This window comes from Bufo bufo, chromosome 2 (genome assembly GCF_905171765.1).
Source record: "Bufo bufo chromosome 2, aBufBuf1.1, whole genome shotgun sequence".
NCBI classification, from domain to species: Eukaryota; Metazoa; Chordata; class Amphibia; order Anura; family Bufonidae; genus Bufo; species Bufo bufo.
In genome coordinates, this window is record NC_053390.1 from 600,344,107 (window position 1) to 600,360,107 (window position 16,001).

At 45.6% G+C, this 16,001-nt stretch overlaps 1 protein-coding gene across 1 annotated transcript in view; it reads left to right on the forward strand.

Moving 5' to 3' along the window:
* LOC120989922 (glutamyl aminopeptidase) overlaps positions 1 to 16,001 on the forward strand; it is a 66,619-nt gene that overhangs the window by 15,742 nt on the left and 34,876 nt on the right. Inside the window, exons 4-6 of the mRNA XM_040418373.1 lie at positions 8,753 to 8,873; positions 11,628 to 11,782; positions 13,785 to 13,898. Of these exons, the coding sequence (XP_040274307.1) occupies positions 8,753 to 8,873; positions 11,628 to 11,782; positions 13,785 to 13,898 (390 nt within the window). The remainder of the gene's footprint in view (positions 1 to 8,752; positions 8,874 to 11,627; positions 11,783 to 13,784; positions 13,899 to 16,001) is intronic.

Sequence of the window (16,001 nt, forward strand, 5' to 3'; positions counted from 1 at the left end):
TTGATATATTCAAACTGATCCATGATCCCTCATGTGCGATAAATAGGCCAAAAACCATGGTATGAGAACTATCCCCATATCATGATTTTTACACCGCCATGCTTTACTGTCTTTACAATGTACTGTAGCTTGAATTCAGTGCCTGGTGATATACTGTCTACAGCCACTAGACCCCCAAAAAACAATTTTTCTTTCATGTCTTTTTTTTTTCAACAAGACTTTGCAGGGAGTTTTATTTTTTGTAACTTGGTTTCACTTAATCATCTTTTCATTGGAGCAGTACTTACTGGTAACTTTAGATCTTACTTGATCTTTCTGGAGGAGATCATTGGCTGAGTCTTTGCCCTTTTGGTTTTACTTCGATGCATTCAAACGGTAGTTCTCCGCTTCATTCCGCGTCTTTCAGGTTTTGGTTGCCACTTCCAAGTATTTAAGATCATTTTAGCTGGGCAGCCTATAATTTGCTGCACTTCTCTCTATGTTTCTCCCTCTCCAATCAATATTTAGTATTTTCTTCTGGACAATGTCTGGAATGACAAATTTTACCCAGTATTTCAGTAAGAAATGCATTATAACTAGAGTTGAGCGAACACCTGGATGTTCGGGTTCGAGAAGTTCGGCCGAACTTCCCGGAAATGTTCGGGTTCGGGATCCGAACCCGATCCGAACTTCGTCCCGAACCCGAACCCCATTGAAGTCAATGGGGACCCGAACTTTTGGGCACTAAAAAGGCTGTAAAACAGCCCAGGAAAGAGCTAGAGGGCTGCAAAAGGAAGCAACATGTAGGTAAATCCCCTGCAAACAAATGTGGATAGGGAAATGAATTAAAATTAAAAAAATAAAAATGAACCAATACCAATTGGACAGAGGTCCCATAGCAGAGAATCTGGCTTCCCGTCAGCAGAGAATCAGTCTCTTCATGCCATAGCAAAGAATCTGGCTTTATGTCAGCAGAGAATCAGTCTCTTCATGCCATAGCAGAGAATCTGGCTTCATGTCAGCAGAGAATCAGTCTCTTCATACCATAGCAGAGAATCTGGCTTCATGTCAGCGCAGAATCAGTCTTCATGTCATAGCAGAGAATCAGGCTTCACGTCACCCACCACTGGAACAGGCCACTGTCACACATTTAGGCCCAGGCACCCAGGCAGAGGAGAGAGGTCCCGTAACAGAGAATCTGGCCTTATGTCAGCGCAGAATCTGTCTTCATGTCATAGCAGAGAATCAGGCTTCACGTCACCCACCACTGGAACAGGCCACTGTCACACATTTAGGCCCCGGCACCCAGACAGAGGAGAGCGGTCCCGTAACAGAGAATCTGGCCTTATGTCAGCGCAGAATCTGTCTTCATGTCATAGCAGAGAATCAGGCTTCACGTCACCCACCACTGGAACAGGCCACTGTCACACATTTAGGCCCAGGCACCCAGGCAGAGGAGAGAGGTCCCGTAACAGAGAATCTGGCCTTATGTCAGTGCAGAATCTGTCTTCATGTCATAGCAGAGAATCAGGCTTCACGTCACCCACCACTGGAACAGGCCACTGTCACACATTTAGGCCCAGGCACCCAGGCAGAGGAGAGAGGTCCCGTAACAGAGAATCTGGCCTTATGTCAGCGCAGAATCTGTCTTCATGTCATAGCAGAGAATCAGGCTTCACGTCACCCACCACTGGAACAGGCCACTGTCACACATTTAGGCCCAGGCACCCAGGCAGAGGAGAGAAGTCCCGTAACAGAGAATCTGGCCTTATGTCAGCGCAGAATCTGTATTCATGTCATAGCAGAGAATCAGGCTTCACGTCACCCACCACTGGAACAGGCCACTGTCACACATTTAGGCCCAGGCACCCAGGCAGAGGAGAGAGGTCCCGTAACAGAGAATCTGGCCTTATGTCAGCGCAGAATCTGTCTTCATGTCATAGCAGAGAATCAGGCTTCACGTCATCCACCACTGGAACAGGCCACTGTCACACATTTAGGCCCAGGCACCCAGGCAGAGGAGAGAGGTCCCGTAACAGAGAATCTGGCCTTATGTCAGCGCAGAATCTGTCTTCATGTCATAGCAGAGAATCAGGCTTCACGTCACCCACCACTGGAACAGCCCACTGTCACACATTTAGGCCCAGGCACCCAGGCAGAGGAGAGAGGTCCCGTAACAGAGAATCTGGCCTTATGTCAGCGCAGAATCTGTATTCATGTCATAGCAGAGAATCAGGCTTCATGTCACCCACCACTGGAACAGGCCACTGTCACACATTTAGGCCCCGGCACCCAGACAGAGGAGAGCGGTCCCGTAACAGAGAATCTGGCCTTATGTCAGCGCAGAATCTGTCTTCATGTCATAGCAGAGAATCAGGCTTCACGTCACCCACCACTGGAACAGGCCACTGTCACACATTTAGGCCCCGGCACCCAGACAGAGGAGAGCGGTCCCGTAACAGAGAATCTGGCCTTATGTCAGCGCAGAATCTGTCTTCATGTCATAGCAGAGAATCAGGCTTCACGTCACCCACCACTGGAACAGGCCACTGTCACACATTTAGGCCCCGGCACCCAGACAGAGGAGAGGTTCATTCAACTTTGGGTTGCCCCGCAATATAATGGTAAAATGAAATTAAAAATAGTATTGAATGAGAAAGTGCCCTGGAGTAGAATAATATATTGTTAAGGGGAGGTAGTTAATATCTAATCTGCACAAGGGATGGACAGGTCCTGTGGGATCCATGCCTGGTTCATTTTTATGAACGTCAGCTTGTCCACATTGGCTGTAGACAGGCGGCTGCGTTTGTCTGTAATGACGCCCCCTGCCGTGCTGAATACACGATCAGACAAAACGCTGGCCGCCGGGCAGGCCAGCACCTCCAAGGCATAAAAGGCTAGCTCTGGCCACGTGGACAATTTGGAGACCCAGAAGTTGAATGGGGCCGAACCATCAGTCAGTACGTGGAGGGGTGTGCACAGGTACTGTTCCACCATGTTAGTGAAATGTTGCCTCCTGCTAACACGTTCCGTATCAGGTGGTGGTGCACTTAGCTGTGGCGTGTTGACAAAACTTTTCCACATCTCTGCCATGCTAACCCTGCCCTCAGAGGAGCTGGGCGTGACACAGCTGCGTTGGCGACCTCTTGCTCCTCCTCTGCCTTCGCCTTGGGCTTCCACTGGTTCCCCTGTGACATTTGGGAATGCTCTCAGTAGCGCGTCTACCAACGTGCGCTTGTACTCGCGCATCTTCCTATCACGCTCCAGTGTAGGAAGTAAGGTGGGCACATTGTCCATTGTCTTTGTACCGGGGATCCAGCAGGGTGGCAACCCAGTAGTCCGCACACGTTAAAATGTGGGCAACTCTGCTGTCGTTGTGCAGGCACTGCAGCATGTAGTCGCTCATGTGTGCCAGGCTGCCCAGAGGTAAGGACAAGCTGTCCTCTGTGGGAGGCGTATCGTCATCGTCCTGTGTTTCCCCCCAGCCACGCACCAGTGATGGGCCCGAGCTGCTTTGGGTGCCACCCCGCTGTGAACATGCTTCATCCTCATCCTCCTCCACCTCCTCCTCATCCTCGTCCTCCTCGTCCTCCAGTAGTGGGCCCTGTATGGCCACATTTGTACCTGGCCTCTGGTGTTGCAAAAAACCTCCCTCTGAGTCACTTCGAAGAGACTGGCCTGAAAGTGCTAAAAATGACCCCTCTTCCTCCTCTTCCTCCTGGGCCACCTCCTCTTCCATCATCGCCCTAAGTGTTTTCTCAAGGAGACATAGAAGTGGTATTGTAACGCTGATAACGGCGTCATCGCCACTGGCCATGTTGGTGGAGTACTCGAAACAGCGCAACAGGGCACACAGGTCTCGCATGGAGGCCCAGTCATTGGTGGTGAAGTGGGTCTGATCCGCAGTGCGACTGACCCGTGCGTGCTGCAGCTGAAACTCCACTATGGCCTGCTGCTGCTCGCACAGTCTGTCCAGCATATGCAAGGTGGAGTTCCACCTGGTGGGCACGTCGCATATGAGGCGGTGAGCGGGAAGGCCGAAGTTACGCTGTAGCGCAGACAGGCGAGCAGCGGCAGGGTGTGAACGCCGGAAACGCGAACAGACGGCCCGCACTTTATGCAGCAGCTCTGACATGTCGGGGTAGTTGCGAATGAACTTCTGCACCACAAAATTCAGCACATGCGCCAGGCAAGGGATGTGCGTCAAACCGGCTAGTCCCAGAGCTGCAACGAGATTTCGCCCATTATCGCACACCACCAGGCCGGGCTTGAGGCTCACCGGCAGCAACCACTCGTCGGTCTGTTGTTCTATACCCCGCCACAACTCCTGTGCGGTGTGGGGCCTGTCCCCCAAACATATGAGTTTCAGAATGGCCTGCTGACGTTTACCCCGTGCTGTGCTGAAGTTGGTGGTGAAGGTGTGTGGCTGACTGGATGAGCAGGTGGAAGAAGAGGAGGAGGAAGCTAAGTAGGAGGAGGAGGAGACAGGAGGCAAAGAATGTTGCCCTGCGATCCTTGGCGGCGGAAGGACGTGCGCCAAACAGCTCTCCGCCTGGGGCCCAGCCGCCACTACATTTACCCAGTGTGCAGTTAGGGAGATATAGCATCCCTGGCCGTGCTTACTGGTCCACGTATCTGTGGTTAGGTGGACCTTGCCACAGATGGCGTTGCGCAGTGCACACTTGATTTTATCGGACACTTGTTTGTGCAGGGAAGGCACGGCTCTCTTGGAGAAGTAGTGGCGGCTGGGAACAACATACTGTGGGACAGCAAGTGACATGAGCTGTTTGAAGCTGTGTGTGTCCACCAGCCTAAATGACAGCATTTCATAGGCCAGTAGTTTAGAAATGCTGGCATTCAGGGCCAGGGATCGAGAGTGGCTAGGTGGGAATTTACGCTTTCTCTCAAATGTTTGTGAGATGGACAGCTGAACGCTGCCATGTGACATGGTTGAGATGCTTGGTGACGCAGGTGGTGGTGTTGGTGGTACATCCCATGTTTGCTGGGCGGCAGGTGCCAACGTTCCTCCAGAGGCGGAGGAAGAGGCCGAGGCGGCAGCAGCAGCAGCAGCAGAAGAGGCCGAGGCGGCGGCAGCAGCAGAAGAGGCCGAGGCGGCAGCAGCAGAAGAGGTAGCAGGGGGAGCCTGAATGACTTCCTTGTTTTTAAGGTGTTTACTCCACTGCAGTTCATGCTTTGCATGCAGGTGCCTGGTCATGCAGGTTGTGCTAAGGTTCAGAACGTTAATGCCTCGCTTCAGGCTCTGATGGCACAGCGTGCAAACCACTCGGGTCTTGTCGTCAGCACATTGTTTGAAGAAGTGCCATGCCAGGGAACTCCTTGAAGCTGCCTTTGGGGTGCTCGGTCCCACTGCTCCCTCTTTTGCTACGCTGTTGCCTCGGTCTCACCACTGCCTCTTCCTCCGAACTGTGAAAGTCAGTGGCACGACCTTCATTCCATGTGGGGTCTAGGACCTCATCGTCCCCTGCATCGTCTTCCACCCAGTCTTGATCCCTGACCTCCTGTTCAGTCTGCACACTGCAGAAAGACGCAGCAGTTGGCACCTGTGTTTCGTCATCATCAGAGACGTGCTGAGGTGGTATTCCCATGTCCTCATCATCAGGAAAAATAAGTGGTTGTGCGTTAGTGCATTCTATCTCTTCCACCCCTGGGGAAGGGCAAGGTGGATGCCCTTGGGAAACCCTGGCAGCAGAGTCTTCAAACAGCATAAGAGACTGCTGCATAACTTGAGGCTCAGACAGTTTCCCTGATATGCATGGGGGTGATGTGACAGACCGATGGGCTTGGTTTTCATGCGCCATCTGTGCGCTTTCTGCAGAAGACTGGGTGGGAGATAATGTGAATGTGCTGGATGCACTGTCGGCCACCCAATTGACTAATGCCTGTACCTGCTCAGGCCTTACCATCCTTAGAACGGCATTGGGCCCCACCAAATATCGCTGTAAATTCTGCTGGCTACTGGGACCTGAGGTAGTTGGTTCACTAGGACGTGTGGCTGTGGCAGAACGGCCACGTCCTCTCCCAGCACCAGAGGGTCCACTAACACCACCACGACCATGTCCACGTCCGCGTCCATGTCCCTTATTAGATGTTTTCCTCATTGTTCCCGTTCACCACAATTTTGAGAATGGCAAATTTGGGAATGCTTTTTCAACCCAGAAAAAAAAGTGTGCTTTTACGGTCACTACAAATAACTTGACCAGCTAAAACAGTGCAGATTTGGTTGAATAGAGAAGTGAGACCTGTTTTTTTTTGCGCTGTGTGACAGGTATAGGTTTAATCACAGAATCACACTTCTATCACCACGCTAGCGTGTGTCTTAGGTTTTTCTGAATGACACTATCAATACCTTCAATGTAAGATTTTCTTTTTGGGATAGATTTCAAGTAGGCCTCAAATACCAGAAACTAGTTATTTTGAGAATGGCAAATTTGGGAATGCTTTTTCAACCCAGAACAAAAAGTCTGCTTTTACGGTCACTACAAATAACTTGACCAGCTAAAACAGTGCAGATTTGGTTGAATAGAGATGTGAGACCTGTTTTTTTTTGCGCTGTGTAACAGGTATAGGTTTAATCACAGAATCACACTTCTATCAGCACGCTAGCGTGTGTCTTAGGTTTTTCTGAATGACACTATCAATACCTTCAATGTAAGATTTTCTTTTTGGGATAGATTTCAAGTAGGCCTCAAATACCAGAAACTAGTTATTTTGAGAATGGCAAATTTGGAAATGCTTTTTCAACCCAGGAAAAAAAGTGTGCTTTTACGGTTAATACAAATAACTTGACCAGCTAAAACAGTACAGATTTGGTTGAATAGAAATGTCAGGTCTATTTTTTAGGCGCTGGGTGACAGGCTCAACTTGCCCCTGATGTAATATATGGCCAAAAAATAACCACACTGTTGATGGTTAAATGCACTTGGGTGACACAGGCTCAGCCTGCACCAGATGTAGTATATGGCCAAAAAATAATCAGACTGTTGATGGTTAAATGCACTTCGGTGACACAGGCTCAGCCTGCAGCTGATGTAGGATATAGCACAAAATAACCACACTATCGATGGTTAAATACACTTGGGTGACACAGGCTCAGCCTGCAGCTGATGTAGTATGTGGCCAAAAAATAATCAGACTGTTGATGGTTAAATGCACTTGGGTGACACAGGCTCAGCCTGCAGCTGATGTAGTATATGGCCAAAAAATAACCAGACTGTTGATGGTTAAATGCACTTCGGTGACACAGGCTCAGCCTGCAGCTGATGTAGGATATAGCACAAAATAACCACACTATCGATGGTTGAATACACTTGGTGATAGCTCGTGCTGGCGCACCACAAGTCACAAAATGGCCGCCGATCACCCCAGAAAAAAAGTGATCTAAAAACGCTCTGGGCAGCCTCAAAAAAGTGAGCAAGTCAATAATAGCACTTCAATGATCCACAGCTGCAGATCGATCACAGAATGAAGTCTTTTGGAGGAGTTAATCTGCCTAATCTCGCCCTAACGTCGCAGCTGCAACCTCTCCCTATACTGATCATAGCAGAGTGACGTGCGGCGCTACGTGACTCCAGCTTAAATAGAGGCTGGGTCACATGGTGCACTGGCCAATCACAGCCATGCCAATAGTAGGCATGGCTGTGATGGCCTCTTGGGCCAAGTAGTATGACGCTTGTTGATTGGCTGCTTTGCAGCCTTTCAAAAAGCGCCAAGAAAGCGCCGAACACCGAACCCGAACCCGGACTTTTACGAAAATGTTCGGGTTCGGGTCCGTGTCACGGACACCCCAAAATTCGGTACGAACCCGAACTATACAGTTCGGGTTCGCTCATCCCTAATTATAACCAATATTTGCAACATTTGCCACCCACCTACCTTAAATAAGGGCCAATTGACACCTGTTATTCCACAGAATGAATGACTTTACCAGTTTAATTTCCCATTGCTATTATTTTGAGCATGCCTCTTTCAATTAATTAGTCAATTACTCAAAATGAGCAGCATGCATGTCCTAATTGTTAGGTCTAAATTTTTACTCTTACCACCTATTAATACTCTACCACAGTGTTCCTCAACTCCAGTCCTCAAGGACCCACCTGCCGGTCGTGTTTTCAGGATTTCCTTAGTATTGAGCAGGTGATAGAATTAGTGTCAGTGCATCAGGACTTACCACAGGTATTCATTGTGTGGGATACTCTCAAATCATGACCGACACGTGGGCCCTGAAGACTGGATTGAGGAAAGCTGCTCTGCTACATTTACGAGTAAATTATTTGTTATGTAGAGATATCATTTCTACCAAAAACAGTGAGTTATCAGGATAATGATGTTGGACTGCTATTTTTTGAACACTACTGTATCTGTATACAATAGATTGTATTTAGGGATGAGCAAATCCAAGGTACCACTTGGAACCGAAACCGAGTTCGGTAAAAGGTTTTTAACAGTAGAAATGAATTTCTGAAGTTATTACCCAAAGTCTCTAAAGACTTTGACAACTAATAACTTCGGCTCATAAGAGCTAATACATTCTAATACTGTACAGAGCGCTCGCTCCGTACAGTATTCTAACAAAGTTTTATGCGAATCGACTTGGGATGAAACATCCCTAATTGTATTGTATCAAGATTCTTACAACTGTGGCAAAAGTGACAGTATAGCAAATTATACATAAATAAAATAGTTTAAAACAAGAGGTACACTTTAAATTGTGTATAATACAGCATGTTCTCAATTGAACTTATTTTTATTGCAGCTAAGAATCTATGTGCAGCCACTACAGCAACAAACTGCAGCATATGCAGCCGAAACCACAAAAGTTGTGTTTGACTTTTTTGAAAAATATTTCGATATGGACTATTCTCTTCCTAAACTTGGTATGTATGTTCCTGTATTACTGTCAGGGTGTGTACCAAATTAATAATATAATTAATCGCAAAAAATCCCCCTGCAACCCCATTGAAAAAAAGTAAATCATTATACCAGGTTCTTTATGCTGGAGGGGAAGCAACAGCCACCTCTGAGAATGTCCTGGCACAAATGAGACCCCTTCGGGTATGGCCACACGTGGTGGGTCCACTGCAGCAACGGAAAATCCACATAGGATCTGCCGATATACCGCAGCAACAAAATCCTCTCTAAATGGTGCAGACTTTGATGTGGAAATCTGCACTGAAATTCTGCAGTTTTGCCACAGATTTATGCCCTCTGCATTACAAATGTTAAATCCGCACTTCATGTCAGGTTACATGTGGATTTTCTTACAGAAAACATCCAGTGTGTTCATCACTTTGTGGCTACTCTAAGGGTAAGGCCACATGGTCAGGTTTCTGCATTGCAGTTTTGAAAAACCAGGAGTGAATTCAAAAATCGGAAAAGTCGTATTTTTCACTTCTTTTGTGATGCACTCCTGATTTTGGCTTTGAAAGCTGCTGCAAAAAAAACCTGACCGTGTGGCCGTACACTAAATGCTTTATATTTTCAACATATGTGGCCATACCTTTACACTTTTAAAAACTCTGAATATGAGAACAAATGCTTATCTTTATGTTCCAAATCAATTATTACTATAATGTCTCTGTTATACATTCAAAAACAGATGGAAACAGAAACAAGACATGTTTAACGATGAATCTTCTTAAGTAGTGTAGCGTCATCTGGCAGTGTCTAGTAGACCCTTTCACAGTACTATATGGCCACATGGTGCGCAGCTGTGATGTGCAGCTGCTGAGAAGCAACCATGGTGTGCCCTGCAAATTGCTCTGGTATTCAAGTAACTTATTACAAACTATTTCCACTTATTATGATCTGTTTTCACTCAGTGGAAAAGCAATTTGTAATGATTTACTTCAATACCAGCATGGCATGCAGGGCTGTATGGATGTCTCCGCACAGTGGCCTCTCCTCAGCCGTGGCACAGACGTGCCGTGTGGCCATACCCTTTACAGTGCTAGATACTTGATGCAAAGCAGGACAACAGTCAGGGGACACCCTGATGAATTGGCTGCTGTTAAGATCTAGCACATACTAGCGTCTGGAGGGTTCATGCACATGACCATTGGTGTTTTTGCGGTCCGCAAATTGAGGATCCGCAAAACACGGATACCGGCTGTGTGCGTTCTGCATTTTGTGTAACGGAACAACCTGCCCTCTATAGAACAGTCCTATCCTTGTCCATAAAACAGACAAAAATAGGACATGTTCCATTTTTTTTTTTGCAGGTGCCGCAGAATGGACATACGGATGCAGACAGCAAGCGGTGTGCTGTTCGCATCTTTGAAGTGAATGGGTCCGCATCCGACCTGTGAAAAATGCGGATTGGATGTGGACAAAAACCATAGTCTTGTGCATGAGCCCTAACTTCCTGTGATCTCTGTGGAGTAAGGAGATGGATGGCAGGGCAGAAGTTGGGGATGTCTGGGTTGATGCTATCAAGCTACTATCAGTATGTGTCTATGTTGGTACTTGTTTTACTCTACTTGTGGCTATGTTACTATTAAGAGCCTCCATTGGGTTTTACATCACTTCTTGATGTCAAGGATAACAAAGTATGCTGTGCTACTTTTAGGCCCCTTTCACACGGGCGAGTTTTCCACACGGGCGAGTTTTCCACACGGGTGCAATGCGTAAGGTGAACGCACTGAATCCTGACCCATTCATTTCAATGGGGCTGTGTATATGAGCGATGTTTTTCACGCATCACTTGTGCGTTGCGTGAAAATCGCAGCATGTTCTATACTCTGTGTTTTTCACGCAACGCAGGCCCCATAGAAATGAATGGGGCTGTGTAAATAATCGCATAGCATTTCACACATGGTTGCTAAGGAGACGAGGGATGAGTGACCCGGGTCCCCATTTACTTTATTATTTTCCATTATAACATGGCTATAATGGAAAATGATAGCATTCTTTATCTTTAATACAGAATGCAAATGAAATCTCACTTCAGGGTTAAAAAATAATAAAAACATTACTCACCTCATCCACTTGATCGTGCAGCCGGGATCCTCTTCTTTGTTCTTCTTGAAGGACCTGCAAAAGGACCTTCGCTGACGTCACCGCGCTCACCATGTCAGGTCCGTCTATCTTTATTCAGCAGGACCTGCGCTGACGCCACCGATGATGTCAGCGAAGGTCATTTTGCATGTCCTTCAAGAAGAACAAAGAAGAGGATCCCGGTTGCGCAATCAAGTGGATGAGGTTTGCATTCTGTATTAAAGAATGCTATTATTTTCCATTATAACCATGTTATAATGGAAAATAATACAACCGGATCCGTTCATGACGGATGCATGTGGTTGTATTATTGCAACGGAAGCGTTTTTGCAGATCCATGATGGATCCGCAAAAAACGCTAGTGTGAAAGTAGCCTGACTCCAGTTGAACACTTGAAAAATGAGATCCGTTGTTCCATTAGTTTCTTTCCAGTTTTAATATAAAAAGCAGGAGCCTGATCACCAGACATTTGAGAGAAACTTTTCATGGTCTTCAGTGTTTCATGTTTTCACAGTTTCTTGAAAATTTGATATTTTCTTGACATTGTGACAATGTTTCTGAAAAATCTAAATTTTGCAACTATGCAGCTATTTTATTATTGGTTTTTTTTTTGTTTGTTTTTTCTTCTCGCCTAGATCAAATAGCAATACCTGATTTTGGAACCGGAGCCATGGAAAACTGGGGACTAATCACATATAGGGAGACTAACCTGCTTTATGATCCTAATGAATCTGCAACAGTCAATAAGCAGAGAGTTGCTGCCGTAATTGCTCATGAGCTTGTCCATCAGGTACATAGCTGAGCTTTATCAGGTTCCTAACCATTAATTGGTCCTCCTCTCTTACAACAGTGGAAAAAGCTGAACAAGACAACCTCCAGATAGATTACGTTCAGTGTCGAGTGCACCCATGTGCTTAAAGGGGTATTCTAGGATTGTAATATTGATGTTAGACCCCTGCCAATCAGATATTGATGGCTTATCATCAGGTTTAAGCGAATCAAAGTATCCAAAGTGGAATTTCATAAGAATTTTAGGAAAAATTTGATTAGCCGCAAAGCTGAATTTCTTCGTGCTTCGTGGTAACGAATCAATTTTCCCTGAAATGGAGTTAAAAAAAAACATACTCATCCATTTAAGCCCAAAGAGGCCGCCGATGGCCATCTTGATTGAAAATCTCTTGCACAGTGACGTATGACGTCACCACGACGGCCAGCGTGAAGTCTTCAATCAAGAAGGTGGCCTCTTCGTGCTAAAATGGATAAGGTTTTTTTTTTTTACGGATTAACCCCTAAAAGCCCTCACTATTATTCTGAGATGCAGTGATCTATGAACGCAGCATCTGAGGGGTTCAATGACAGGGGGCGGCACAATGGCCGTTCCCCATCATTGCGCCCGCTACTTACAAAGAAATGCACTTCGTGATGAAGTAAAACGTCATAAAGAAAATCTATTTGTGAAATTCGGTGAAGCAGCCAAATCGAATTTTTCTAAACTTTGCTAAACACTACTTATCATCATTACAATTCTGGAATACCTCTTTAATATTGTCCCCAAAGCTGAAGAATAGTGAGGTATGTACATCCAGACGTACTCATTTATAACATGGTCAACATTGAAAGGGTTGTCCAAGTTATTTTTATTGATGACCTATCCTCAGGACACCCCCGCTGATCAGCTCTTTGAAGAGAAGGTGCACACCGTGCCAGTGCTACCTTCTCTTCATTGTTTACCTGCTTGCCGTCGCATCTACAGTGGTGAGCAGGTGTAATTACACCAAAGCCATCCCATTCATTTCAATGGGACGGCTCTGTAGTATACAGTTATATGGGAACGAGAATCCCATTGAAATGAATGGGGCGGCTTAGATGTAATTACACTGTGGATGCGATGGCGAGAAAGTAAACAATGAAGAGGAGGCAGCGTTGGCACGGCACGCCTTCTCTTCAAACAGCAGGGGGGGGGGGTGATGGGTGTCGGACCCCCTCCAATCTCATATTGATGACCTATCCTGAGGATAGATCATCAATAAAAAATAACTTGGACAGCCCCTTCAGTATCTATTTGGACAATTCTGAACTTATCATTTAATATGAAAAGGAACGGATGCATCCTGATGTGCAAAATCAAAATGGATCTGTTTACTTCCAGTATTGAGATCATCTGCCGGATCTCAATACCGGAATTAACAACGCAAATGTGAAAGTAGCCTTAATCTATCCCTCTGGCACCAGATAGCCTCTTAAAAATTGTGGCCCATCTGTACATATCCTTCATTGTTCATAAGCCGCGCGAGACCTTCTATACGGTGTGGCCATTAACAATAAAGACCGATTATAAAGTGCGCTCTGCATTAGTTAAATGAAAGGCAGCTGCGGATAATTGGCCTCTCTGTTCTTGACCACACCACTACTGCGACCTGACCGCACCATGGCCGCTCCGTGTGGCCGTACCGTCATATATGCTGCCCTCAGATCCTTGCAGTTCTGCTTCAATGAAACACCCATATATAGTTACATCCTATAGTGTCTGCACCCCTATATGTTATGCCACTGAAAGGAGGATGCAGAGTTAACCCTATAGAAGTTGCCTGGAAGAAAAAAAAATGCCTGCAACTTTACCATAAAATGTGGATTTTATTTGCATATCTATGTCATCTGGCATCTGCTGGATTCCTGACAATACATACTGATATTAAGAGCAGTTACTATGTAATTGTAGTCACTGCTACAAGCTCTACACTGTTTTTCTGAGCAAGATTCATGCAAACGTTCTCGTTGCTTATTTATTTCAGTGGTTTGGAAACATAGTGACGATGGACTGGTGGGATGACCTGTGGCTGAATGAAGGCTTCGCCAGCTTCTTTGAGTATTCAGGAGTGAATTCAACAGAACCTCTATGGAACATGGCTAGTTGTTTTTGTTTTTGTATTTTGTTTTCTTTTAGCAAAAGAAAATATAACATTGATAACGATACTATTCAAAGACACAAATAATTGCCACTTTCAGATTCTTCAAAGCCATGAAAAATAAAGTGAGACAAAATAACGGAAAGGGAGAATCACACTGGGGGCAACTTGGATTTTTGACATCCAGATTTGACAATTTTGTCTATTTTCAACAGCAATTCTTGGGGTTGATAGACTGATACATACTTATTAAAATTGCCACTTTCAGATTCTTCAAAGCCATGAAAAATAAAGTGAGACAAAATAATAGAAAAGGAGAATCAAAATGGGGACAATTTAATTGTTGGACGTCCACATTAGGCAATTTAAGGCAAAATTCACAAACATTTCTGTCCATTTTCAACAGCAATTCTTGGGGTTGATATACTGATACTAGTACTACTCCTACTACGAATATTGAGTAGGAAACTAGGCAGATTTATAAATGCATTAAGACATTTACTAGCGCTCATTTTGAAGAACCATGTATTACATGGCCAGATTTAATGGCAGCCATATATTGTCTTGTTTGCTGTGGCCAATGCGAGAGAAATCCCTTTGGGGGGCTGTACAAGAAACTTTCTCCACTTTTGACTTAAGGGGAATCTGTCACCGCTTTTGTGGTGTCCTAAGTAAAGGCAACATAAAATAGTGACAGATCTCCTTAGCAAAATGCTGGGACACTTTCTTTAACTGACTCAGCAATTTTGCTAAAATCTTGTATTGAACAGCTCTTGCCCGTGGCGAGGAGTCCTGAATATTCATGATCTCCAGGCTTCCTCCACCACCCTAATGCTAATTCAGTTGGAAAAAACTGTCAATCAGTGGCAGGGGGCAGAGACAGCCAGAAGCTCATAAATATCGGGACTCGGCATGTGCTGGAGGTATTAGAACCTAGCAGCGACTGGTGACAGATTCCCTTAAAAAGTTTTCTCTGGGAAAATGATTTTTTTTATCCCTCAGCCTGCCAGCCCTACTGAAATCATTATGGTCACATGCTCCGCTGCAGCCAGTGACTGGCTTCAGCGATGAGAGTTGTAGTGGCTTCAACAGTTATTCACAGTGCCAATCCTCAAACCAATGCTCCCTAGGGCCAGGTAGTGACAGGAGGGTGCACTCTTTCTTCCCTTGGGGTACACCCTGATGTTGGGGTTCCTGCTTGATGGTAGTTGGGGTGTCTTTGGTGTTTTGAGTGTGGTATGGGTGCAAGGCAGGAGGTTTAGGTGCTGTGGTGGATGATGCTGGAGTTAGTACCCAGGCCAGTAAGAGAAAGTAAATCAGTCTCTCTTTACTAAAGTGCAGAATAGGAGTAGTTGTACATCCAACAGTTTAAAGGCACAGTTCACAGTGCGAATATTCCCAATAGCAATGCATTCTGTAATGATGGTACTTCTTCCCTCTATCTTTATCCCTCTTCCTCTCTCTGCAGAATCTAAGGCTTGTAGTTGTGGTTCTTGCAAACTTGTCTATAATTCCCAGGCTGAGGGGTACAGAATTAAGATACAGCTGGCCAAACCATGACATAATGTGGAAGTGTGTATTGGCAAAGTTCCCTTACACAGCACCTAAGTCTCTACCAGTCTTAAACGAGCACAGTACCTCACTGCCTGACTCCAGTGCCCGGACTTTTAGACTCTGGACCTTTTTAATTCTTTCTCTCTTCTCTCTTTATGGAGTACTTTAGAGTAGTGATGGCTTTATTGCCAAGAGAGACAGAGAGTCTCTGGAAATCAGACATAGTCTTCTGGAGAGTGAGCACATGAAGTTCCTCCCCTTTCTTCAGCTAGCACTAGACTCCCAAAACTAGGGGCAGACCTAAGTCCATCCTTTAGAATCCTAAAAAGAGCTGAGTCAATATTGTTAACCCTGACAGATCAATACAAAACTACTGAACATGCAATTTAGTAAATCAAAGCATTACATTAAACAACTAGCATTGCAAAACCAAACCTTTTGCAAGTATCCTGGTCTGGGGTACTGCACGTACAGCATATGACTGATGCAGCCAATCACTGGTCCCAGTGGTAGAACCTAGCATCATAAAACTAGTGGCAGAGAATATAA